At 40.2% G+C, this 27952-nt stretch overlaps 1 protein-coding gene across 6 annotated transcripts in view; it reads right to left on the bottom strand.

The window, feature by feature from the left end:
* Positions 1 to 453: 453 nt before the first annotated feature.
* nectin1b (nectin cell adhesion molecule 1b) overlaps positions 454 to 27952 on the bottom strand; it is a 151474-nt gene continuing 123975 nt past the window's right edge. The window contains exons 8-12 of one of the 6 annotated variants that reach the window (XM_065960608.1): positions 24298 to 24393; positions 17627 to 17728; positions 14074 to 14121; positions 12808 to 12920; positions 3020 to 3196 (exon numbers count right to left, since the gene is read on the bottom strand). In XM_065960608.1, coding sequence (XP_065816680.1) covers positions 3166 to 3196; positions 12808 to 12920; positions 14074 to 14121; positions 17627 to 17728; positions 24298 to 24393 — 390 coding nt within the window. In that variant the 3' untranslated portion in view covers positions 3020 to 3165. Of the gene's footprint in view, positions 3197 to 12733; positions 12921 to 14073; positions 14122 to 17626; positions 17729 to 24297; positions 24394 to 27952 lie in introns of all 6 variants that reach the window. The other 5 variants (XM_065960606.1, XM_065960611.1, XM_065960610.1 and 2 more) reach the window with 5 other exon arrangements.

Raw genomic sequence — 27952 nt, 5'->3', positions numbered from 1 at the left:
TGGTGGTGACCAAAAACAAAGCAAAAAGTGAAACCAATATTGAACTTTTGTTTGCCAGTCAGACACAAACACAGCTCCAAATGAGAGCTAATGTAGTGCTATGTGTACTGAATTTATGGTAACTTTAGAGGGACACATAAAGGTATATTCTGCTGCCCAAAGTGGACAAGAAATCAATCAATTACTGAAGCTTTAAATCTATCATTATTGAGCTAGACGGTTATCTTTTGTGAAACAAATTACTGCTAGAAAGCTTAGGTTCTGTTTTCATAGGGGAATATATGAATATACACATTTGAGCAAATGTCCATGGACTGACAACAACCCAGTAAACAGGTTGAGTAAGTTAACCCGAACCCTCATTAACTTGACAATCAGCTTGCCTGAAATTTAAGTCGTGCATATACAGTATGTGTTGACAATATTGACAACAAATCAACAAGAAAATGGGTAGTTTGTGAAGTTTAATGTTAAACTGCATGACTTTTTTTCACACATCAGATACATTGTTAATATTTACATCAAACATAATCCAAATTAAAAAAAAACAACAGGTTAAATTGATTCACATAATTCCAGCCCGAGCAACAAAAAAAAAAAGATCTCACAACCCTAATTAATATGTATTCAGGCAATATCCTTCCACAAAAAAATGTACAATAAATGTCAAAAGAAATGTGCTGTAGACCTATATATATGTATATGTTTAAAAAAATAAAACCTAAATTGTTACAGTCTTACAAAAACACAAAACAACAAAGTTGAGGGTGAAAACAAAACATGGCAATAATCTTCAGGACATTCAAAAATAATTCAATGTGACTGAAAATGTAAGGAATCATTGTGAAAATAGATACATGTAAATGCCATTTCAAGCACATACGCAGCGAGTTGTGGCACCTACTTTAACAGTTATGATAATAATAATAATAATAATAATAATGATTATTCTTATAATGACAGGAAGGATCTCATGTAGAGTAAATGTGTCACAAAAAGACAAAAGTAGTGTTTCAGTGTTTTTTTTTTATATCGCACATCAGGTACAGCAATATCAAACTCCTTCAGCGGTTCGTCGCCGCTTCTTAAACTAAATGCTAGCACACAAATCGAGCCATTGCAAGACAACAAGGTGAGCACAGGAGAAAGTCTCACAAGTTTTACTCTATCCCAATAACCACCATTAAGAGTAAACACTAAATTACCTTCAACACCTTAAGGTATTTTTTTCACAATTATCACAAACACAAGTATTTTCTTTTCTTAGTTTTTTTTTTTCATACAGCTGACATGGCAAAAAAATGTGAACTTTCAGTTTATGCAAATTTGCTGTGTCTAGAGGGCTTGTGTGTGTAGGAAGCAGAAGTCTCCTGAAATAGGCTCGTCAAGCACATTAGCTTATGTATGGTCTGAACTGAACAGTCTCAGTGTAAAAGGGACTCTGAAAATAAGTGAAGTGCTATCATATATATAACTACGCAGTCTCTAAAAAAATACAGTAGCAAGCTTTTCTCTTCAGCGTTTCTTCAACTGATTTGAAACGCCTTAGGCTATATTAGTACAAATCATATTCAAAAAAAATATTTAAATATGTTAGAAGTGTGGGCTGTCCTTGAAAAAGTCTTTCCCTTTTTAATGTGGGTACCAACTTAAGTTTGAGTTTTTCCCAGGACAACCCAGGTATGTGATTGTCTTCACCTATTGCACCCGCATAAAGAACAACTCCTGCTGGTTGATACCCCCGCACAAACACAGTGCAAGGACCCACAATGCAATGAGCCTCAAAGCAACCGTCCATGAGGAGCTCTACTTTTCACATACAGATATGGAAAATATGGCATATAGCAGGAGAAATGTAAACCAGGAGAATATATAGCACATTGCCAATCAACTACGTTCTATTTCCCGTCAAACAAAGATGTTGAAAATGTAAACGTTGGCATGAACGCATGTGGACAAAAAGGAATGAAACGATGTCTTTGGCAACTACTTGCAGATAATTATAATAATAGTAGCATTAAAACTCATAATAATAGTGTGGATAGATGGATAATAATACATGGAGGGGTAGACGAAAGTAATACTGTTGGATCTCAAGCCCTTTGTTTTTCTTAGTGCTAATGAGGATAACATTCGCTTCTAATAGTCCGAAATATCCAGTCAAACTCTGTAACAGCAAAGCTATTAAGAAAAGTAATGAAGGATTCAGATGAGAGACTGCCAATTTATATCTTCACATAACAACCCTGTCATTTACTGTCATTAAAGGGGTAGTCCACGTCATTATAGATTGATAATTAAGTTTACAAATTATATGGCATTTGCTTTTCTTTTTTTTTTCCCATGAAAACACACCCGATCACACGTACAGTACAGTATATTACTTTCAAAGAAGCAAGCATATGATTGACAGACAAACGGAAATAAACAAAAAAAAAAAATAGCACGATGCTATAAAAGGTCACTATCACTGTAGGAAATGTAAAAAAAAAAAAAAAAAAAGAAGAAAAATAACATCTTGAGTGATACATGGCATATTCTGTACACGGTCTCAGACAGCTGGCAAGAAAGCAAAATATTCAACAGTGAGGAGGCAATCAGAAAACAAATAGGAAGTGTGGGCACGTGAAGGTGGTGGAGGGAGGGGGGGGGGGAGTGGGGGAAGAGGGTAGTTTGTGTTGGCTACGCTAACATCACAACGTGAGCAGGGGTCCTACAGACAGCCTCAGTGTAGTGCACAATACACAGGGGGGTTCAGGGCCACAGATTACAGACACTTTCATCATGTCAGGGAGAAGCCCACACGTGGTCTAAGCGTACAGAATAAACAGAAGCGAGGTGGGAATGGATGCACTTCCCCTTCAGCAGAGCGTAATTTTCCACGAGGCGTTTTTAGGGGGCACTATCATGTCGCCTCCTGCGGAGCTAAAAGTTATGTGGCATGTCACACGGATTGCTCCTTGGGGAACGTGAATGGAGCGCGGGGGCCAGGGGCGGGGACGGGGGCGGGGAAGCTGGTGTTGGAGTACATAGGCTCGCTGGGTGGCTGCTGCGTGTAGGGGTGCTGAGGCAAGAAGGTAACAGGGGGATAGGCCGGAGCGGGCTGAGACTCAGGGAACTGGTCCATGTTGCAGACGCGCTGGTAGCTCATGTATTCAGCCGGGTTCAACACCTCTTCTGGACGCCTCCCAGAGTCCTGCAGGGAGAAGGACAGAAGAAGAAGAAGAGAGGAGATAATTCTGCCGGGTCACAGGGTTTCCTTTAACTTAGGATGGTTGACTAAACCTGACTTTTACTGTACACAGCAGAACACTAAGTGGTTTATAAAACAAACATTATGAACTGTATTTTTCAATGTCAGAGTTCAGCAACAAACTCAGATTTTAGCACAATGATAATAAATATTCATGCATGTTTCTCTACACTGAGCAACCAACAGGGTCAAAACTAATACTTCTGTTTTGATGCATATTTATGCTTTTAGTTCTTCAAAAAAATATATTTTGTCTGTACTTGTCTCAACATCTGCATTTACTTATCAGATTGTACAGAATGTGTTTTGATTTAATAACAGGTTTTTTACTTTTACATTAACAGTTACGGGAAATGTATAAGCACTTAAATATTACAGCACCAGATGTAGCATTTAATATGCAATAAGTGCATAACTGGCCACTAACGTTAGACACTCAGGGCCCTGTTTTGATGAATCAGAGAGGTACAGATGGTGGTGAGAACTGCTTTAGGCCAGCTGCAGAGAAGTTATTCGAGGGTTTGGATACAGATACAGAAAATAGCTGTGTGGTTTGAAATCAGACATTGAACTAAGTGAAGTGAGTCAGTGAATTGCATTTGCCTTGGTTTCTCTTACATAATTGCAAACGATGATAACTGTCAGTACTTGGAGTTAAAGAGTGTACATTATGTTTTGGATGTCATTAAATAACGTTTTGTGGAAGCATGGGAGACAAACTAAAGAAAGTCTTGTGAAAATCGGTAAAGCAGATGATGAGATCCGGTCTTTTTTGTCCATAGTTTTGATCCAACTAAAGAAAAAAAGGAACTACATTTCCCAACATATAGTTTAAAAGCTTTCTTTCCTATTTCTTACAAACCCTAAGTCGTAAAGAAATCCTTCTTATAATAAATGGCAATTCCCACCTGGAAGAAAACTCTGATGACATCATGGAGGCCATTTTCTAAGACTATGGAAAATAAATTGAAGGGCAACAAACATACTACAATTTGGCAGGCTGACCACTGCTGCTCTCTATGAGTTAATATACAGAGTGCTTTTGGCTGAATTCACAAGGTTACCTGTTATTAACATGTATGTTATTCTGAGGATGCAAACAGAATATTGTGAACTCTTTCACTGCAGACTTTGTAAAATGTTCTCCCTTTTTCTCTCCTAATTGAACCAAAACAACTGCAGCGGCTACTCTGCTGTGTTTGTGTTACATCATAACGTTTAAAGCGTCCATTGTCTGACAGTTTTTCTATTAGAATTCAAAACACAGCGCTGCTCGCTCCACTTCAAACTTTATAATGGCTTAAAGATCTTTAATGGAGCTGTGAACACTATGTCCTCAGGATGTCAGCCACCGTGCTGATGTCTCTCTGCTAACTGGCTGTAAAGCTGAAACTTTGAATACAGAGTTTAGAGTCAACAAGTCTGCAGAGAAACGCGTAGGTTTGTTGGATTTACTTTGCATCATTCGGTTGGTGTGTTAGTTTTTAATCACGGTGCTTGCACTGGGAGAGGAGTTCAGTATTCTGGTGTGCTTTGTGAGATGTGCCAACGTGTGTTTGGGTGCATGGGTGGTGAGTCAACTTCCAAACACCACAGATGTTATGTGCTATTAAAAATGTACTAACACGGTAACCAGTATGCTCCGATATCATTGTCCCAGCACAACCACTGCAGGCCATGAAACCACAACGGAAAGGAAAGGAGCTAAATAACTATAAGGTCAGAGGTTTTATTTCTGCATAAACATGAATGAGGCTCCTTCAGCCTTTAAAGTGGAATCACAATAGTTATGTAGGAAAATTAAGATTCTAGTTTTAAACACACTGCACTCTTAGAGAAACAAACACAAGGTTGTTTTACAGACCAGAATTAAATGTACCAACCACCCAAATTAAAAGACTAAAACAAAACTCATTTTGTTAACTTAATACTTCTCATACTGAGAGTCCCTCGAATGAAATGAACAGATCAGTGGGGAAACAGGATATTAGAAAAACTACAACTACTAATATTACAACTACTACACCTGTGACTACACTACTACAACTACCAGCAGAATGTCATTTAAAAAATCAATGAACACGGGTCATTTTCTATTCATCTTGTTTTAGTGCCCTCTAGTGGCCACGTTGAACCTAACTCAGCATTTTCTCCTGAGGGAGTTTCCATCGTCTGTTTGATTTGTTTACAGGTAAAGAGTGATTTAGATGATTGAGCCATGATAATGAAACAAGAGTTCTGGTTATTAAAAACAAAATAAATAAATGAATAAGAGGACGAAAGGAATTTAAACTTACAAAAAAGGATGATACGAACTCTCTTACACTCTTTAATCTGCATAAAATGTGATGCTTGTGCCAAACAGAAAAGAAAAATATACAATAGTCAATAGTCTTTGTAAAAAATAAGGACGTCAAAGCTGACTGTTTAAGTTGATGAATATATATTATGCATAAGTACTGTATCCTCTTATATCGTTTCGTATTTCATCGTATTGTATCCCATATCTCATCGTATTGTCAGGTATTGCATTCTCAGGTAAAGTATTGCATTGTATCAAATTGTATCAAATTGTATCAAATCAAATCATTCATTATTCTACTGTATCCTTTCATAATATATCTTGTGCATATATTATAAAGTGTATATAATGTAAGTGATTAAAACAAATATAAGGTTGTAATAAGCAGGCCGTTAACAGTCTGAGGTCCCATAAAAGCCTAACATGTGTTTAAACTTTAAACTAAATTTTGTGTGAATTTTCTCAACTGAAATGTTATCCTCATGTTAATCAGATTTAATTTATTATATAAATAAGGATACAAACAACATGTACACTAGAAAGCAAATCATCAATGTCTCAAAGAAAAGACGGATTTAAAATGATTCTGGGATGAATGGGGAGACGAGAACAGCGGATCTCACAGAGACGAAGCGCTGAGCGGTGATTGTGTGTGAAGGTGAATCAGTGTTTTCACAGAAGACGGCGTGAGGGTAAACCTTTCCTGACACACACGCCGGAGACATTGACAGGAACGTCTGAAGTCCTTATTTGTTTCAGAGCGGTTTCAAGGACCACTCAGACAGCTGAAGAAAAAAGTTCTGCTTGGTTAGAAATTTCTTTGCTTTCTGACATAACTTCGGTTATTTCAGGCTCAATTTAAACCAACAGTCTGAGAAATAGTTTGACTCCTCGCAGATTCAGACCTGAAACTTAAGCAAAGTGCTGACAGTACAAGTCTGACAAATGATCGAGTGTCACCCCGATGACAAACACAATCAGCTGAGAAATGCTTTCACTAAGAATTTGTCAGACCAGAGAAAACAGCGTGTCAACTCTTGTCATTTTCCCAAAGTAATAGTTTGAGAAATAGTTTAATTTTCTTTCTTGCACAATGAATCTGTCTTCAACATAAATTAAGTCTGGAGACAGTTAGCTTAGCACACAGACTGGAAACAGAGGGAGACGGCTAGCATAGTTTTATTTTATGGTCAAAATCTTCTGATCACATTTTTTATATCTAACAAATTCAAATATTTTAAATAAGATAAAGTGTGGGTTTTCAGTGTGTTGGTGTGCATGGTTATTTCTAGGTGATCCTTAAAGGTGCTTGTAAGAACATTTTGTTTATTAGTAACAATTGAAGCTAGCTCTTTTGTTTATTCCAGTCCTTTGCTAATCAAGCCGACCATCTACTAAGCTAAACAGTTTAGTATCCATAGTTTCACTGGACTATTAAAATAGGGGAAACTAATTAGCAAGAGAGCTAATTAGCATTTTTCCCAAAATACCAAGCTTTCCCTTTCAAAAATGGCATGGTGAAATTAAGTTTTACATGGATGATTAGTCTTGATTCCACCAAAACAAACATTTTCATTAGCAAACCAGACAAATACTACGGAGGCCCTAAGAGGACATGCATCAATACATTTCCTTTTAACCCTGTTTTCTTGTGTTAAGAAGTAAAACTTATTGTTTTTCTCGATATCTCAACTTATTTATATTTGGATAATGCAGGTTTCTCCTGTTCACAACTTAATTTAAGCTGTTTCCTTGAGATCTCAAGTAACCTAAGTCGTTCACAGTCACAGTCAATCACAGGCTATGCAGCGTTGATATCCCAACATAACGAGATCAATAAATCTGGATCGCTGGAAAAAAACTGTAATAAAGAAATGTGTTTGTTACCACAGAGAAACAGAGCAAAATCAAATGTGTGGATGTTCTGCTTCGGGCTTCTGTTAGACACAGTCCGCCGGCACCAAAACATACTTTCCAGGTTCTACTTGTTTTGTTATTTGCACTGTTTTATGATTCATTTATTAGGTTACACTGTATCTGATGTAAGCGTCTTATTTATCATTTATGAAGGCCAAGTACCTTCTAGAAAGTACGTGTCAGAGTTACATATCTATAACTGGGAGTGGGAGGTATTTACGTTGGGTTCCTTCCATTATGGATGTTGATACGGTCAAATCGATCTCCAGGAGGCTCGTCAGCGCAGCCGGGGCTGAATCACAGATCTCTAAACCTGCTGAGAGCCAAATACCTGCTCCACTGACAGCACACCTACATGCTTTACTTTTATTATAAAGTATTTTACAAAAAACGATCACTAATATGAACCTGCTGTCAGAGAATAAAACATGTCTGCATTGCTGTTAGACAGTTTATTCATTCATTTATATTTTAGATTCCTCCTTCAGTGTCCGTCAGTCAAAGAAAAGTTTGAGCTTTTTTATGTGTGTGTGGGTTTTTGTTGTTGCTGTTTGGTATTTGGCACAAAGAGAATTTTCAAATCTTTTCTTTTTCATAAATTTCACTGAGCCTTGAGCCTCCATACACTTTCCAAAAACTAGTTTAACCTCTAACTTTTTGTTAATCAATACATTTCTTGACGACTGAAATCTATTTCACCTTTGGCTGATCTTCAGCAGAAGTCAAACTGAACGAGTCTTTTTTCTGTTTCTAAGACTTTCAACATTAAACTCTGGGCAGCGGGCCAGGGATTTGGATGATTTAGGATAATGGCTGAATGGAAGACACTAACTTACTTTTAAAGGGAACTTAATGTTTAGTAGGCCATTAATGGAAAAGATTATCTTAGACTTTAAGAATTAAAGAGGCACAAGTCAGGGGTTTTTTATTTGGTAAAATTAAAGTCAAATGATCTGAAAGTTAAAAAAGAGAAGCAGAGAGATGAGTTTTCCATTCCTCTGGTTTGACACTTGTGTTTGAATCAATGTTAAGACTAGAGCCTGTGTGAAATATTCTGTGACCATAAGAGGGTAAAAACGTCTTTGAAAGTAACGATCGAATATTACAGAAATCTCAACCAGCGTCTCAGTAGCAATTATTTGTGGCTGCTGCAAGGATGAAACACGGAAAGTGAGGGAACACTGAAAAGTAAACAATAATCTGGTGATGGAGGGGGGCAGGAACATCTAGACCAGATAAATATCTTTCTATTTACAGGATGCTTTCATGAACTGAGAGTGCTGCCTGGTGTTAGATTTCATTCCCCAGCAGACAGTCTCTATCCTTATCCTGTTTTTCTCCTGTTTTTCTTTTTGTTTGTTTGTCAAAATCATAAATCCGTTTTGCCCAATTTTTTTTATGGAAGATCATTAGTAAACCTACAGCATACAGTATTAATAATCTACTATATCATTAATGATAAATACACCCCCCTCGCCTCCTATTAGCACATCTAAGCAGTAAACAACACTCATCACTCCTCAGTATTGTCTTTGTCTCAATGTTGGCAGCTGACAGTTCAAATCAGAACAATGCAAAAGGATTCTAAAAAATACAATATATACGATACCATACAATGTATACGATATGATATGATACTAAACGTTATCGCTCTATATTCTCTATATTTTTGTTTCTATTATTTTTAGTTAATGTTAATGTGCTGTCTGTTCTGTAATGTTTTGACCCCAGGAAGAAAAGCTCCTTTCTTATCATGAAGCTTAAGGGCATCCAAATAAACAGAAACGCAAACAATAGGATAAGATAAGTAAATTACAGTACGATACACTTTTGTTGTGCACATTGAGACATTTTTCTCGGGCATGAATGCTGCACACATTTAGCTCATTAGCTCGAACATGTACTGCTTTGTAGCAGAGTGATCGGGTTCTCATTTTTTTGGACAATTTCTGAAGAAGCATTAGGTTTGAAAACTTGGCTAACTCGGCTGAGGTTCCCTGCAAGTGCAAAAACTGACGCTGGAGGGCAACTTCAAACTTCATATTTTGAAGTTTAGGGTCACTGACCAAGCTGTTGTATTTGTTGGGAGGAGTTGTTGGAAAGCGACATGGTGCATTCAGGTCCACGCTGCAGAGAAAAAAAAAAAAACCTGACGCTGAAGTTCAGAAACTCTTCACAAAGCTGAGCAGAGGTCATTTGTGTCGTTTCACTTTGTCTCAGGTCAAACAAACTCTTTTCTAACTGAGATGGAAACTTTCTTTTCAACTTTGTCCAAATATGTAAAACGAAGAAGTTGATGAAAATGTTCTCTAATGCCTACATTTCAAACTGAGGTTTATCTAAATGAAATCTGGCTCACCTTGAAGTCCTTCTGAAGCGCCCGTATGTTGGACAGATAGCATAACCTTGGAGGAATATGGCCTGAATACATTTTGATATCTGATCATTATGAATCTGTTATAATGAATATGTATAATAGGTAATACAATCAGGCTGTGATTAACAGACGGCTGATTTATTTAACTGATTACTTTCAAGCCTCTGACCAGAGGTGAACTAAAAGTCCCTTAATCTGCTCGGAGAATAAAAAAAGGAATTTGAAAACCTGGATTTGAACTCGAGGTCCGGTCCGTGGCTCAGCAAACCAAGATTTGATTGAACGCTGCGACCTCGTGACTGGAGCCGGTCAGGACGGAGCTTAATGCTTATTACAAACAAGTAACGTTAACAGGCCATTCCCAGGAGGACCTTCATGTTTAACATCCTCCTCTGCTACGCTGCTGCTGACTGAACACATTGTTAATGCTGACATAACGACTCAAACCCATGTTCATTCATTTGCTTTCCTTGTGTCACAGCAGTGTTATCTGATGCTTCCAGATCAGATTCTAATGATTAAACATTGAGGGGGAAAAACATTCTCATAGAGATTCATTTTCAAGAAGATTTTAATTGTAGAAATCAATCTTAAAAGATGTTTTAAATAGGTTAAAAATGGCCGACAGATAAAGATTATTTTAATTCAATTGAACCTGTTCCAGTGGTGTCCTTAAAACACCCACATATTTGAAAGCAGGCTGTCACGTGCGCCTCCCAGATAACGTTCACTTTGAGCCTTATTTCATGAGAAATGATGATAGTGTAATGAAGATTTTTTTAAAACCCACATCCAGAATAAATTAAGTTTTACTGAATATTTTGGGAAGACTTTGAGGAGCTTCTTCCCACATGCAGCTGCCAAAGATTTAATAGCAAAGATAAAGCTGGGATGTTAATGCAGACTGCAGCACATATAGCAACATATTAAAAATGAGGTTACTCTATGCAAAAATATTCAAATCCGGTCATTTGATTCAGTCGAAGTCATGAGGAGAGAGGCAGAAGAAACAAGGATCTGTTCGCCCTGTTGAAACTTTCATATTTGTCTCTGAATAATCGAAGCTGGGTGTATGGTTGGACTTGTCAAATTGAGACGTAAAGAGGACTTGCTCGAGCACACTGACAAACCGACACTGTCATTGGATTTCGTCCTTGCTGCTCACGATGTTGTGTGCACGCTGCAAAAAAGTCTGCTGCTGCTACACTAGCCGCCTGCTCATGTGTTAAAACTGCAATAAACATTTAGAAGAGTGGCTGTGATGGCTGCCTCCCATGCAGCTTTCCAAAAGCTCTGCCTTTTATTGCAAGGTTTATCGCTGCTGCTCCCCAACCGTCTTCTATCGTGTGCTTTAAGGAGGAAGCTACCCGCAAATACACGAGTGAATCTGTTTAGAATAAAAGATAATGATGATGAATTGTAAATGACCTCTTGCCTACTTAGTTGCAAATGCTTGATGCTGAACATATTTTCGAAATGATGTGCTTTTTCATTCTCATTGTTTTCTTTAAAGGATCTCAGGCGTTTTGAGTTTATGACTTTGAATGGTTGGAACTCAAACTGTATCTCCTGCTGCCAAACAGTGCTCCTGGTGTGGCTTTAAATTGTCTCTGCCCGGGGCGGTCAGACCTGAGAGTCACCTCCATAATGAACCAAAAGCTGCAATGCAAGATGAAAAAACAGAAACAATGTGTCTTCTGCCTGTTAGTTATCATTCCGCTTGTGTATCATACAATTTAAGAAAAAGACAAACAATTTATTCCAGCTGTAGATTTCATTCTGTTTTTTTTAAAGCTTTATGCACGATGATGAATTTTTACTTCTACACATTTATGTCCCTAGAATGCAATTGCCTTTAAATGTGAGGGGAATTGCTGCTGCACTATTTCAATAACACACACTTTGCCGAGCGCCTCAGCAGGTCTCAACAATTGCCTGAAGAAAGCTCCTGAATTGCCTGGAGAATTACCTGCCTGTAGAATTGTCATAGAAACCAGTTTAACCAGCCGAACAACATGGCCATTTGTGCCCCTTTATATCCCACTTTGCTGTATGTGTGTAATGACGGTGTTGAGTGTTTCGCAGAGGGCTGTGTTTGTGTGTGTGTTTGTGTGAGATGGAAGGATTTCTCCGTCTCTCTCCTCTGGGCTCCAGATGAGATATCAGAGCAGCATCTTGGGAGACGAGAGCTTGTTTTTTTTCCCTGCTAGCCAATCAGGGCTGTGGAGTGTGGCATAATCAGCTGAGGAACACATTTTGTTTGTCTGTTTAGAAAAAAAAATAATTTTCACCTGATGCATCTGCAATATTTGACACTGTCATTTTGGTTAGGAAACATCTTAAAAACAGCCTAAAGCACAGTGAAACTTTCTACCGCTAAATTCAATTTCACGGACGGTGATTCAACATTTCTCGTTTACGTTCATGCAACGTACACATGCAGCTAAATCGCCCGTATATATTTGGCATTAATATGAAATGTTAAACATGGCAGATACTATCTCGACAGATTTCTCTACGATCAGGATTCATGCATTAAAATACTGAAAAACAAGAAGAGGATGAAGTGAGTCACACTTTATATTTGAAGATAATAACAGAGCGCTTTTATGTCCAATCTTGTGATGGGCGCACAATTATGTGCAGACTAGGTTCTGGTTTGATTGCATCTCTTCACGTCTCTGCCACGAGTGCTATATTGTGTGGAAATAAGAGCCTGAAATATCTCCGCCTCGATCCAACTTACTGCAGAGCAGCGAGGGGGGGAAATCAAAAGATGGCCAGTACCAAAGAGGTAGGAAGACAAAAGGAACCATGTGAAGAACATAAAAGGGAGGTCTGTGCATGTGGAGGGAGGGGGGGAGGAGTGCATCAGTCTGTGTACCTTGAGGCCAGAGTCTGAGGGGAAAGGCCTATAATGGCATGCGCTAGTGTGAGCTAGGCTGGATGGTTGCATACTCGACAAGATCCCCAGGGCCAGTGAGAGCAGAGCTTCGTGGGCTGGGAGAGGAGGCCAAAGCTGCGGTATCCAGCTCCGCATACTGGACATCACAATCCTTGTGGCCAGAATTCTGGAGACAAGAGAGGCGAGAGGTGTGTGAGGAGTGAGGCAGCCAAAATATGAGAGAGTGAGAGAGACAGACTTTGAGTGGAAGAGAGAGGAGAGATGGGGGGTGGGAAATGTCGGCAGATGATCTGATGGTCATGGGGACATTTTGAGTTTGTGGTCAGCCGTGTTAGAGAGAAGAGCAAAGAGAAATATGTGAAAGCACGGAACAGGTAAACAAAACAAAAAATCAGACAAACACATAAAGATGACAAACAAAAATCATAAGAGTCGGACAGAAATTAGTATGAGACCACAAATAAAAGGTCGGAGGTGGAGAATGACTTCAGACTTTGTTTACATGCACATGAAGACATTTTCCATCGTCGTGATTCAGGATAATAGATTGTTTATTTTTGTCCAGTTGCATTGTGTTTATGTCAGATCTGTTTGCACGATTCTGTTGCTCGTGTACATTTCTCAGGAATGATGCAGAGCTCAGAGTTGATGGGGATGAAAACCGGATCTAAACAAAAACAATTGCTGTAAATAAACAAATCAAAACACACACTGGGCAATGTTGCAACTCTAGACCTGTGTCCGTGCAATCTTTCCAAACTCGAAGGACGTATGTGTCCTGATTGGATTTAAGAATCACTCATGGCTGCAACTGCAGGTAATGTGCTGGAAGAGTTTTTTCTTATGGAGAACATCAGTAGTGCATGTAAACGCAAACAAAAGGCCTTCATTTAACCAGCTTTTGACCACCGTGCACAAACACAAGTCGGATAATTAAGTGACACATTGACTGGATGAGCATTTGGCCGAGTGGATGATTGGGTAAATGACCTTTAATGGGTTAATCAATAAACGACAATGAGGTCTTTCAGCGTTGTTTATCCTATTTCAAAAATTCTCCTCCGAATGTCATCTTCTGCTTCACATGGGAGACCCAGGGGGCAGTGAGTCAATAATCATCTTACAAAATGATGACACTCACTGACAACACAAGTGTATGCACACACTGTGGAGAGTACAGTGTGAAAGGTTTCTGTAAAAAAAAACAACAACAACAACAAAACGGAAGTGTTGACAGAGGCTGGAGAGACAAAGACACAAAGGTAACAGGGCAACATTCAGGCAAACACGTTTTTTGATTTCCTTAAACCCTTTTTTACCTTACAGCTCCTGGGCGGAACTTTTGGTTTGTGTTGATTTGGCGCCCCCTGTGGACAAAGCAGTACCTCTCATTTCCTTGCCTTTTCTTGTCCTGTACATTTGTACGTATATTTTTTTGATGAAAAATCACATCCTGCGTTCTATTTAAAGCCAGATGTATCACTCTGCAGAAATCTTTGTCTTGACTTCATCTGACACCCACCCTGCAGCAGCAGTTTAAGCAATTATACTTACAATATAGAAATAATCCGTCTTGTTGCTGATGGTTTTGCATTCTTTATAAAGTCTTATAAAGTCATGGATATTCATTTCCATCTGTTTCATAACCAGCTGAAAACTCCCCACAGGAGCTTTTAAAGGTGATTATGACGGACGTTTAAATCTGATCACGTTTATGGTGAAGAAACTGACAAAAGGAGGATGTTTGTGTGGAGACGGAGTAAGAAACTTCTCAGACTGCGCTGAGGTTTGTAAAACTGAGCTGAAGGGTGACAGGAATCAGAAGATAATGCACAAGTTTATTCTGCGGCGATGTTTGTTAAGCAGCAGCTCAAATCCTCAGAATCTCCTTTGCTGCTGCTGCTGCTGCTGCTTCGGGGGTTTTTTATGTTTTCTGAGAGTCAAAATCGACTGCATGAGAAAGTCGGTGATTGGATCATATCGTTGTATCTTTCCTGTTCGTCTGTTGGCTTGTTCCTGGTAATGAAAATGGTGTCGATGTGAGGGCGGTATGACAGTAAATGCACAGCAGAGATGTCAGCTGTCATCGTCAGCTGTATATACGATGAGGGGGTGTGAGGGCTGAACTGCAATGAGATGATACCTCCCCCCCCCATGCATCTGTGCATCTGTGTACCTTATTTCCACCCGAGAAAGGATTACACAGAAATGATTGAATCTTTTACACATTTTCACATTAATAATTCAGGTCTGTGCAATCTCTCCAGCGTTGCATATTTACGCAGCACTCACCCCCCTGCACTCGCTGGATATTTAAATATCTGTCATATTTGTCATGACCAGGGAGCAATCAGGGGGAAAATTACAGCCACATCGCACTCCAAAATTGGCAGATAGTGTTTTGCCTCGAGAGAATCATCATTAGTAACAGTCGGCGCTCAGCAGTCAATGCATGCCTCTCACAAATAGTGTTTTAAGAAGCTCACTGATGCCCCATTCATCTTAAGAGCAGCCCTGAACTTCACTTTAAGTGCCATGTTATCGGAGATAAGAAATGAATCTGAGGAAAATCTACCCTCTGTGCCCAAAGATTATCAGAATTTAACATCTGGTTCCTTTGAGCGTAGAACCGAGGATGATAGCTTAATATCCTTGAACGAGTCAACAGAAAATCCAAATCAGTCTGTTCGGGGGGGAAAAGGCGGATCGTAATTCAGTTATCCTTGAGAAAAGATGAGTCATTTAATAAACACATTAATGCAGAGCATCAGAAAAACATCACACTTACACATAATCTGAGGTGAAGTTTAAGAAGGGGGTTAAGCCAGAATAGTGTTCATCTCTTTCAAATCAAGGAGAAATCATTTTTTTTACCAAACACAGCAGACAGAAAGCAGATTAAAGACATGTTCAGTTTATAAACCAGAGTGGCCGGCCTGGTTTTTTACAGCCAATTATTTCTTCTGACCGCTTGTTTACATATTAAAATGTACTTTATGGACAAGTGTGTAACTTTGAAAGACATCTAGTGGTGAGATTGAAAATTGCAGCCGACTGATAACCACTCTCAAAGCGTTGTAGAAGAAGTGTTGTTAGCTGTGCAGCATAAACAGAGCAGAAACTTGTCAGAGTTTAGTTTGTCCATTCTGGGCTTCTGCATGAACATTCAAGCCCTGTGGAGAAGAGCTAACTGCTTCTGTAGAGCTATAGGGACTTTGAGAGAAAGAGTTCTTGACTTTATCTGTAACACATAACTGACTGTGGAATAAAACATAAACTGGATTAAAAAAGGCTGTAAAAGCACAGAGCCAATGGTTAAGTGCCTTAACCTGCTTTCTTTCTAATGGCCAGCAGGGGGAAACTATATGGGTTGCAAAAACTACCTGCCTTTTGGCCACCATGGACAAATATTCAATTTTCTGATGAATTGATGTTCTCAATTACTTTTAATGTCTTCCCCCTGAAGCTAATTCTGTACATGATGGTCCTATTTAGACTTAAATTGATAATAGGGTTGGGAATGCTTTGGGGCAGACTGATTGACAAGTCCCACGTCCTCCAAGTACTCCATGGTCACTATGACTAAAATGAATGAAAAAAAATAGAATGTGATCGGACTGCCTAACTTACCAACCATTTGGAGACAGCATGGTAGCTACATCCACCTCTCATATTCAGCCAATGATACAAAAGATACATTAGAAGGATTCATTCTTTGCAGGTTTTGTTCTCCTCAGTGGATTGGTCTCCAATGAAAAAAATCACAAAATATCCCCTTTTCTTATCTTCCAGAGTTCAAGACCTGAACTCAATGTACTCAAAGTTAATACAGAAAATATTTTTTGGGTTGATTATTTTGTTAAACTGTTTAACAGGAGACGGTGCATGGAGGTAAAAATGCAGGAGTGAATTTTAACACCCACATGTTAATGTCGTTACTTTCTGCTCTCTGGTGCACCTTCCTCTCCACTCTTAACAGCAGATGTTTCCTTGTTACACGCAACATGACACTCTCACCTTCATTAGCAATACAGTAAGCGCTGCTGATACTAATTTAAAACAGACTGTTCCTGTCTGCTACTGTGTGGCTGCTGCATTTACCGCTCTGAGACTCATTTGAAAGGATTTCTCTCTGCCGGCACACACATTGCACACTCTTGAGCCTTCGCATGCACACAAGCTGTCTTAAAGTCCCAGCGTTTTTTTTAACTCAAAGCCAAGACTCCAGCCAAAGCAAATAAAGCCTCAGAAAGTCTCCGGCATCTGTGGCACTGAGGGAGGCTCCGCACAGTTAGCAGAGGCCTCTGATACAACAAGGCAAACACTTCACAGTCAACAGTTAGCACTCAGGGGCGATGATGTACTGTCGAGCATCACACTGCAATTTATCTGCACACGGTTGCCATGCAAACACACGCGTAATTATGATGGATTAGAGGAAGAGGAGGGAGGGTGAGGCAGAGGGCAGAAGCAGGTGATGAGTGTGGGGTCAGAATGTAAAACTAACGCTGCACTCACACACACACACACACACAGAGGAAGTCAGCTGGCCCAGAGTAGGAGATAAAGGTGAGCGGTTCAGATGGAAATGATGAGATAAGGAGCTTAGTCAGAGCACCCAGTGGATTTACTGGTCAGCTTGTTAGAAAAGCTCTCGTGCATTTTTTAACACCCGACAAGCAGCAGGGACATCAGCTCGCTGAAAGATCCTCGGTGACATTCAGGACGCGTCACAGTGCATGCATTTCATTTGTAAATCAATTCTAAAATACCTCCGAGCACAACGTCACACATAAAGTTCAAGCCTTTCACCGGAAATTACTGCGGGCCGACGGCAGAGGCTCTGAACCCGCTCATGGCGTCACAACTCACCGGCTTATCAGTGAAGGGGGTCGACTCAGAGGGCGCCATGTCGTAGTAAGGAGGCTGAAGAGGGAGCTTCTGCATTTCCTCGTCCTTGTCCAGGTGAACCACCTGTGGGAAAACACAGAGAGCTCAGAGAGACTCGTAATGAGATCATACAATATCCACAATCCAGCCAGGTCAAGCAGTTTAAACAGGCAAGGTTACTTTCCAATTTGCACTTTACAGAAGCCACTGCATTTGTCGCATATATATCGGTTTAGAGCTACAACACTACAGCAGTTGAATCTTATTTTGAAAGGCTTTTTTTTGACTCTGTGTTCTCACATTTGTTTTTTTTTCAGTGGTAATGAGCAGAAAAAAAATGCAGCCTGACAGCAGTTTGAACTTTTATCCACTCTGCTGAACTCCATGTGCGCATCACAGATATTGTGTCAAATTAATCACTTCCATATCACACAAAAGGTCTGATGCAAACTTCTGTAACAGAGTTGAACAAGTTCTGACGCTTCAGTAAAGATGCATGGGCTAGCTAGTGTTACTCAGCTGGGCAGGGAAAGAACTGCAGGAAGCTGAATACAAATGAAGAGGATTCCAAAAAACAGATATGGTGCAGATTAAATACAGCTCGTCAAACATCGAGTGATATCGAGAGGTAACGTTAATATAGTTTTGGATGTACTGTGAAGGTTTAATGATTCTTTACTGAATCACCTGATATTCAAAATGTAGCCTCTTCCACCTGCAGAAACTTGTCTGAATAGTTATTTTGGGGAATTGGCTTTGTCCTATTCAAGAGGAATATCTTCTCCGACATGCTGAGTGCAGATACCTCTAGAGGGGAACATTTAAAATTGAAAAGCAAAAAAAAAAAAAAAAGACTCTTCAAAGTGTCTGATGCTTGTTATTTTTGTTATTTTCTGTGAAGTGATATGTATGAAACATGCAAAGGCTTTCACTTCTGTGTAACCAGTTTGATCATTTAACCAAACAGGAGACGCCACAAGTCAACGCAACACAACAAGATATCTGCAAGGAATCATTTGGGAATGTATAACAGATGATGAGATAGAGTATTATGCAGATCATTTAATGGTCACTTTTGTGCAGTGTTTTACTTATCACTGCATAATTCTCTGAACAGCTAAAGGAAGTTTGTTCTCTGGTGTAGACAGAAGAACTTTCAGAAATCAAATACTAATATATTTAATTAAAGTAAATACGAGTTATTCATGTTGAAAGAGAGCAGGCACATGAAATGAAGGGTGAAGATGATGGAACTAATCCTGTTTCACTTTAAATATATACATCAAAACAACATGAGTCACACCATGAAACTGCACGTACATATTTTTTTGTAACCCAAGGCTCCTTTTTTTTCCCAAAGAGACATAAAAAAACAAGAGATGGCACATCGTGACAGCTGCTTTTTTTTTTTAAAGATTCAGCAGACTTTGGGGGGGCTGAGGCATGTATCTGAAGTTGTGTTTAAATTCAAGGTGCAGTTCTCAGGTTTTCTGCAGCATTTAAGAGAACTGCAGGTGGTCAAAGTTGTCCTCTATAGTTTTCCTTCTGCAGGTGGCCGATCTAAAAGTTTCAGCACAGCGTGCTCCTAATTGATCTGTCAAACTCTGTAATAACCACAATAAGAAGTTTGATGCCACTGACAGCCGAGTACCTTTTAAGGGTTTCTTACAGTATATTCAAAACAGGCTCTATACACTTTCAATGACAGGGCGGAATTAATGAATTCTCTAATGACAAATGAACACTCACAAAACATTCATTAAACTTTCATCAGACATGCGCATCGCACTGAAGAAAGAAAAGGAAATAAATGAAAGTCACAGAGAACAATGAAGTCATGGAGGTAATACATGTGAGATTTTATACAAAAGATGTTGAACAGAGTGTCTCCTCTCCACACCTCTGTACGGCTCACTTTGAGGGATCAAAAGGCTGCCAAATGCTGCTTGATCCCCATTTTTATAACTCTGGAAAAAAAGGCGTTTGAATGACAGAGAAAATGCACTTTGTAAGTGTGAACGTTTCTGTTCAAATCACATCGAAAGGTGAAGGATTTAAGTGCAGAGTGCTCGATTGTGTTGAGCTGCAGCAGCACACCTCGTATGTGTTCATTAGTTTGGAGCATGAAGACATCGGCCTCCTGCACGGTTGTCGCGTTTTTGGCTCGCTCAGTAACACACAGCGAGTGTTGGCGATGCAGCGAGCGCCGAAGTTGATACTTTGGCTGCGTTGCCGATGTCGCTCTGTGCATTGGGCGATGATAAACCCACAATTCTGCCAATATTCTTCAGGACAGTCGAGTCATCTAGCAACCCATCGTGAAATAAAGCTGTAATATTCAACTCTATCAGGTTCCAAATGTGATAAAATGCTTTACCTGACGCCTGAGTGCGTCTTTAAAATGTCATTAAAACCTTAAATCAGGTTTTTCATTGATGTTCAGGTCGTGCTGGATTGAGCAAAAACAAACTCATCAGCAAAAAAAAAAAAAAATACAGTTTAACTTGTTGAGATAAGAGTTAATTAACCATCTTTGTCACTATTTCTTTTTTACTAGATAACATGGGCACAGGAAGTAGGGGTGCTGAGGGGGCAGCAGCTGTTCCTAAAACCAGGCTCAAATAAAACCATTGCGTCCTTATACAGCGGTCTTTCCACAGCAACAATTAACATGTCATGTCTGACATGGCAGCTCTGCCATGATGGCCGCCACTAAAGACACAGGGCGTTAAAACTACATTTTTTATTAATTTAGATGCTAATTTATATAGATATTACTTAAAGTCTAGAAAAAACTGGTATGGAAATGATTTATTTTTTAAACTAAAGTCAACCAAAACGTACCATGCAGCTGTAAACGGTCACAGTGAACAATGTTTTTATTGGAGATTGTGCACAGGCGCTCCAATGCTGATTATCTCAGTCATTTAAAGTATCAGCTCATCAGGATGATTGACAGCTACGTTCTGGTCCTTTTTTTCATCATGTTTATGTTTTAAAGTTGTTTCTCAGACTATCCTTCAACAATGTTTTTTGGATGAAAATAAATGACTCGATGTTCAAGGGCCAGTCGGTGTTACATCATGAACGTCTGTGCAGTATGTCTTACAGCCCAAAATAGAAGAAAAAAAAACCTTGGCCCTTCAAAGTGTTTTCCTGTGGGTAATCACATATATTCTGTTCTGCACATGCCCCCTCGTATAACGCTGATGCTTCTTGTTTATGCATCCGTGATTATTGTTCATTCATGCAGACTTTACTCATCATGTCATGAACCTTCTGTGATATTTTTTCCTTTTGCTTACTTTTATTTTTCCGGATGTGAGCTTGCTGAGTGTGCAGATTTTTTTTTTTTTTAAAGCAACTACGGCCATGAAAGGGAACACAATAAATCCAGTTAAGTGTCTTTTACAGGCTCATCTTTCTACTAATCGCCAGTGAGGCTGGCATTAGATGCCTTGCTCATGCACTCCTTTGCAGTTGTTGTGCGGGGAGGAGAGGACATTACCTTCCTCTCCTCCATTACTTCCTCTGCCCAGCTGTCCGGGAGTTTGACCTTGGAGCTATAAAGAGTACCATAAAGTTGGATTTAAAATCTCAGTAGTGCTGATACGCGGTGGCCGACTCTGAGGTTAGGTGAATCTTCAATTATCCACATTCTAATAACTCTTTTTTACACGTTATCTCCCCAATTTGGAATGGCCAATTATTCTGCAACACAGTCCTTGACAATAGTAAAGGTCTCTGCGAGCTCACGGTGACCTCTGAGGACTCGTGTGCACTGAACCGACCGTTTAATGTGCACACATCACATACTACGCTGCACTTTTTGTTTGTTTGTGTTACAGACAAATCTACAGCAAACAGCATGAAGTGGAAGCCACTGGGAGGGTTGATGCAAAACCAGGAAAATCCGAGGATTTCCTTTAAACAGTATACTGACGTGATGAAGTTCATTGCAATATAAAGATTGTGTTCTCATGCAGGCTAGACAAGAGAATATTGTTCTTGAATTGAAATGCTGGTCACACACTGAGGCACAAAAGGAGCTGTGCAGAGTTGATGCAACTTTGAAAGCTACACTTTTACATTTTGAGAGAAGGGCTTTGGAATGTGTTGGGACATAAATCAAAAGGCATTTTGCAAGTTTGTGGTGCAGTTTTGTAATCGTGGTTTGAGTACACACACAGACGGGAGCAAAAGCAATGCGGCCTCCACTGTGTCTCCTTCAAAACTCATCAGCTGTGTCCCAACAAAATAAAGACCTTTTTTGAAGAAGGGGGTCCCCGCCTGAGGCTAATGCTAATATAGGGCCCATTGTCATGGCCAGGTTTGGTCATAACTTTATTAAGCCCTGGTATAGAAGACAACAACATACCTGACTTTTTCAAACTAACAGTAAATAACACATTATGACATCAAGATGACACAACCAATCAAATATAGCCAAGACACAGATCAAAACATGTTGTTCTAATCATGCAGTCATTGTCTTTGCTTCTCAGATTAAAAAAAAAAAAAATTCTGTTTCACCACCATCTACAATTTGTTTATTTTCCCAGCTGTGAGCACTCAGTGAGAAATGGACCATGTTCAGTATTTGCACTCGTCCTGCGTGATTCTAGCAGATTCAGCGATTAAGTGCGTTCAGTTTGGATAAAAAAAAGTTTCCATCGTCTTTAACCTGCGAGCAAGTAACTTCACCGGCACGGTACAATATGATGTCCACTGTGTTCATGCAGCCGTCATGGACCTCTGCATGTTTGTACATCGAAGCAGTAACACTGCCAAAGAGTCAACATGAATCTTTACGGTGACTGTGAGTGTTTGTTCTTTTCCCTACAGATCGGTGATGAGAGTGAACTCACTAATCCCCTCCATGTTGATATGTCAGTGTGTCTCAGTCTCCTCTGGGTTTAAAAACAAACAATGCTGTTAAATGAAGCTGTCTATAACACTCCAGTGGTGCTCCTTAATCGACATTCTTAAGGCAAGGTCCAAATACAGTAGAATGAATCAACACAATAAAGGTAAACAAAGGATAAGTCTCAAGTCAGACAAGCTGCATACACTGCGACTGTAAATCCACTTACTTCACAGTGTGAAGTCCAGACAAACAAACGTGTTCCCACCTCAAACAGGGTCTGTTTAATATCTCTGCTGCACTGTGAGCTCACTATTTATGTTTCAAAACTTACCACTTGCCATTACTTTACTTATTAAAAGGGACGTTAAGGAGCAGCAGTGATTACATTGTAATGACAGTACATGTTAGTGGCTTTCCTTGGAGAAAGAGACGTTTCTATATTTAGACATCCAAGCACTCTAAGCTAATTGTGCTCTAACTGGATTGTGGAAGGAAGTCTGTGACAAGAGCCGGTCCAGAGAAGACGAGGAGAAACACCCAGACTGCTTCACAAGACGGAAAATCTGTTACAACATGTGGGAGAATAGTCACTCAACTGTCTTTCCCATGTTTATCTATGATTATTGCTAAAAAGTCCAACTGATAAAGAGAGAACTCACAAGTGTTGAATAGTTCAGTGTTTTGTACATTTTTGTGCATGTTCTGACTGGTATATTATACCTTTTTTTTCAAAGATTTTAAGCTTCAATCTGCAAAATGTCACACTAACAAGTGGCAAAATGTAGAAACTGAAATCTGTAATGTTCTGAGAGTTTCATTATTTTTTATACACAAACAAAACTCCTGAGACCAAAAAAATCACCAAATCTTTCTTCTCGACTCTTTCCAGCCAGAGCCATGGTCAAATTCCAGGGTGATGTCAGAGTGGACTGATGAGTTAAAGAGCCCATGTTATGCCCTTTTTGGGGTTCATATATTTAATCTATGTACCTACTAAAATATGTTCACAATAGCTAAAGTTATAAAAAAGTGTCTGTTTTCATGAACTGCCGCTCCATGCACCGGCTCGCTTCTGACTCTCTCTCTAAGGCTCTGAAGTGCCCACGTTCAGAGTCCCCACGTGTGCCAAGTCTGATCTGATTGGTCGGCCTGTCGGCTCTGCCGCTATTGGTCACGGTTCTCGGAAATGTCCCGCCCCTTTTACCATATTGGGAATGCAGCCACTGGCTCCGCCCGAGGGGAGCATAAACATTAGCACCTTAGCACTACTGTGCTACCGCAGGCTTCGGCATATCGTGGGCGTGCTACAGAAGTTAATGCAACATGAGCTGCTGGGCTTACCACAACGAGCCAATGGGCTTAGATCAGTGATCTCACACTGACAATGACGTCACACTGGCACATTTATTTCGAGAGGGGCTAGAACCGAGCGTTACATGCAGCTAATGCTACGGCTAACAGGAGGACGTAGGAGAAGCCGCATTTACTCAGACTTTGAATTTTTGCACATAGATGTGCCTAAACATGCACAGGACACTTGGAAAACACACTAAAGGGCAGATAAAACCAGAAAAAGCATAATATGGGCCCTTTAAGGCAACAGGTGAAAGTCAGAAAAAATGGATATGAATATTGTTTTTGGCCTCAATCTGTAAACTTTCACACAGAATAGTGTCAGAAATTTGACACCAAAGCCTGTAAAGTTCTTAGAGTTTAAGACGGGTAAGCTCGAGAGGACGAGAAAAACTAGAAAAGAGGAGGAAGAATGGGAGGAGGCGGATCTTACCTGGATGTCATCGGATGTCAAGTGTCCCTTCATGTCACTGTTCTTCTTCTTGGGCGGGGGCGGGGCAGGCTTGTGGGCGGGTGGGAGGTCGGTCCTGTTAAGAAAGCGAGAAGATAACATGACACTCGGCACTGCAGCAGCAATGGTCTCTTCCTTCCTTCCCTCACCTTCTACAGCACTCTATAATGAGAAGTCCTGCCTGCACTTGCCTTTTTCACTCTTTCCTCGGATTTTGAAAGACCTGGTGTCGGTGGCTTTGTTGCGGCGGCAGCCATTCCCCCTGCCCTTTCAAAGGCTCTCGCTGGAGAGACACTGTGCTAATGAGAGTGGGCTGTAATTGGACACTGAGGTGAGGGGGTTGGGGAATGGAGGGGGTATAGAGGGCAGGGAGAAGGGCATGTGTGAGTCAAGTCCTCAGGGTGGATGGAGCCTCATAAAGTGGGCCGAGCGGGACAAACACCCTGCCCACTGTGCGGCCCTCTGTTTGCGCGACACGAGCTGCGACTGAGGGCTCAGCGGGCGGGCTTCACTTCCACCTGCATCCCTCCTACATACATCCCCTACTCCCAAGACGCTCAGCAACCAACCCCCTCTGTTGACACACCTGGGAAAGAACAAAGCCTCAGCAGCTGAACACCTGTGCTCATTTACATGCCGCCATTAGCAGACTGTAAACAACCATTTTCTTCAAATCGACAGAGGAAAATTTCACTGGCGATAAAGGCCACCCCGGCACACAGTCGATGTTGATACGATTATAAAAAGGGGTTATTAAAAAGAGAGCAGGAGAGACAGCCGTAATTGAAGGCTTGATGTCGAAGTTGTTTGAAGTGCATCTGGATAATTATTTCAGACAAGGAAGCAGAAGGCTTGTTGCTGCGAAAAACGCTACAAAGAAAACCCCCTTCCCACAAACACGCTGGCAGTCAGATGTCATCTGCTGCCTTCTGACATGATATCAGGAGTGATCAAAGATAATGAAGTGGAGCACAGACACTGAGCTGTGTACCTACATGCATTATCTGCAGCTCCTCCTCGCCCTCCCATTCGCACTGGTTCACGTCCTGATTGAATAACATGACCTTTCCGCAAGGCCAAGCCGGCGTTTTAATGTGCAGAAAATTTGTGCATGAGTGCACCTCTTAACTCTTTCTTTCACGCTCATTATTTCCAGTCCGTATCACCTTGTCTCCAGACAGGGCTGCCGTGCCACTGCCAGATTCATGTGGCACCCTCTTCAGCCCGCCTGCAGCACAGAGACTCAGCGAGCAGCAGCACAGAGAGAGGCGGCGTGCGGCAAGCTCCCCTCGCCTGCAATAACCTCTTCCATCGCAGAGCCTTGAGAGGAGAGGCATCCATTTTGTCAGCGGCAGATAATTATGAGTCTTATGGAAATGTAGTTTCTGCAGGTACAGCAGCGTGCTCATTATAAAGTATTGTAATCCTTTGCTGATGATTGACTGGATTCAGATACGGGTGAGAACTTTTAAAAAGAAGCTCAGACAGCAGACATGATCATTTTCGTTCAAGAAATGCTCGACAGAAAATGTAATTTTCACCTTTTTTTCTGTCGTCTGAACACACTGAGACACCAAATCACGACATTTGTTTGATTCACTGAAACAAAAAGCCAATGAATACTTCATGTTTTCATATAATTGGAATTTTATTAGAAGAAACTGCAGAAACATCCAACATATGAGACAATACTTTGAACACAAATCAGCTTTTTTCTCTTCATGTTGGACCTGCTGTGTACAAACAGGATGTGTTTATGTAGGATGCTCTATTTGCATTCAGACCCTGCAGCCTTTTGTAACTAACATTTGATCCCACAGGACCCCTGATGATTGCATTTCATTGCACATCATGTCTTGGAGGCAGTTCAAACAGGAAGTGTGGTAGAGCCTCATGTGCAGAATGATTTTATTAAATCTGACCCAACATGAAGGAACCCCTCATCTCATGCCTTCCTCTGCATAGCAACCACCTTCTCTTCCTTTAGTGGTTAAAAATCAGCTATGTTTGCAGCCGTGTTATTCACGAGCAGCCGCCTCAGGAGACTGTCAGTGTGCTCGAATGGGTGACACAATAGCAGAAAAAACGGGGTGAAGGGTGTCATCGCTGTGTGATGAAGCGGCATGTATGTGCAGAGTGACAAACATACCGTGTTGCTGTGAGCTCAGAGCGCATGAGACAAACATACAGGATGTGTGCGCTCAGTAACTCAAAACACGTCGCTACTGTATATCATTCTGTAGCTGAGTGTTATCGATGAGATTTAAATGTGAGAGAAAGTGATAAAAAAGGCCACCTACCAAAGTTCAACTAGTCTTTTTGAATATTAAAGGTAATATATCCTACTTTTCAACCAGTTTAAATAAGTCTCAGAGCTCCCTCAAAAAATATATATTTGAAGTTTCTTGCCAAAAATCAACTCCAATCCTATATTTGATCATGCCTATAAAGCCCCCCTATAAAGTATTTTCTATCAGAAAAGGCTGTTTCTGTGTCTGTAGCTTTAAATGCAGGTGAAATGTGTTGGACCATGCCCTTCTGGAAGGGGATGTGGTTTGGGCTTTCTTGCACCATGTCCTATTGTTTACGGTGAGAAGGCAGACTCAGAGGGCAGAACAAACACCTAGCTATAGGAGTGTCACCCACCTGGGGGAGGGGCTACTGCCCTTTGTGATGTCATGAAGGGAAAACTCTAAACAGCCTTTTTGAGCACACATTTTCTGAAAGTGGAGCAGGCAAAAGATGAAGAGGATTGGACTTTTCTCATAATCAGTTTGTAACCTAGTTTGTAGACAGACTAGGGACACATGTCAATGTTTGAAAAAACATGTTAACGTGTATTTTGTATAATATGTGACCTTTAAGGTTTATATTAGTTAGAATATTGAGAGCTGAATATTTTCAAAAAGGTGCAATACTGATTCACTTATTTGTGAAAAGCTCCTATCTTTGCTTTGAGCGTGAAACTGCAGGACTGAAGTTTCCAGCAGCATCACATTCAAAACATTAAAAGCTTTTGTATGCATGATTATGTCTCTGTTTGCATCCATCCAATGATAATTCAATTTTTCCCAAATTTGGTCTGATTGATATGGTTGTTGGTTTCAGTTATGATGATGCTGAACTTACTTAAGTAATATGTGAGATCGACCAGCACGGTAACATCACTTCATGTCTGATGTGCCAAGAAAATAAGCAGTCAGATGTTCCGACAGATTTTGAATAAACCGACAGTTTAGACGGATTAACCCATTTTAAAAGAGCTAAACCCAAAAGTGAACACAACTGAAATATTTTGGAGCACTAAGTACTGAAGTGCAGTGACATAAACCAGGAAGTCTGTAATCTGTTATTTAGTTTTACTACAGACAATCTGGTAAAAAAAAATCACCATTCTCCTTCGTTTTTTTATTTGACTAAATATAGCTGGACTGTGTGATTGTGTTTCTTGTCCCATCTGATAGTCTGTCGGTGACGTCACCATGTACTCTGATCTCAGCAGAAAACATTGGGAGGAATATTACAGATAAGGATTATGGCTAACACCAAGAACAACGGAGCCAAAATGTAACAGCCTGAAATGATTCCTTTCACAAATAGAGAGAGAAAAACATTTTTCCCAAACACTTTTAATTTA

This window comes from Labrus bergylta, chromosome 11 (genome assembly GCF_963930695.1).
Source record: "Labrus bergylta chromosome 11, fLabBer1.1, whole genome shotgun sequence".
Lineage (NCBI taxonomy): Eukaryota > Metazoa > Chordata > Actinopteri > Labriformes > Labridae > Labrus > Labrus bergylta.
The sequence above is the reverse complement of the archived record's forward strand: the minus strand, read 5'-3'. Positions and strand labels throughout refer to the sequence as shown.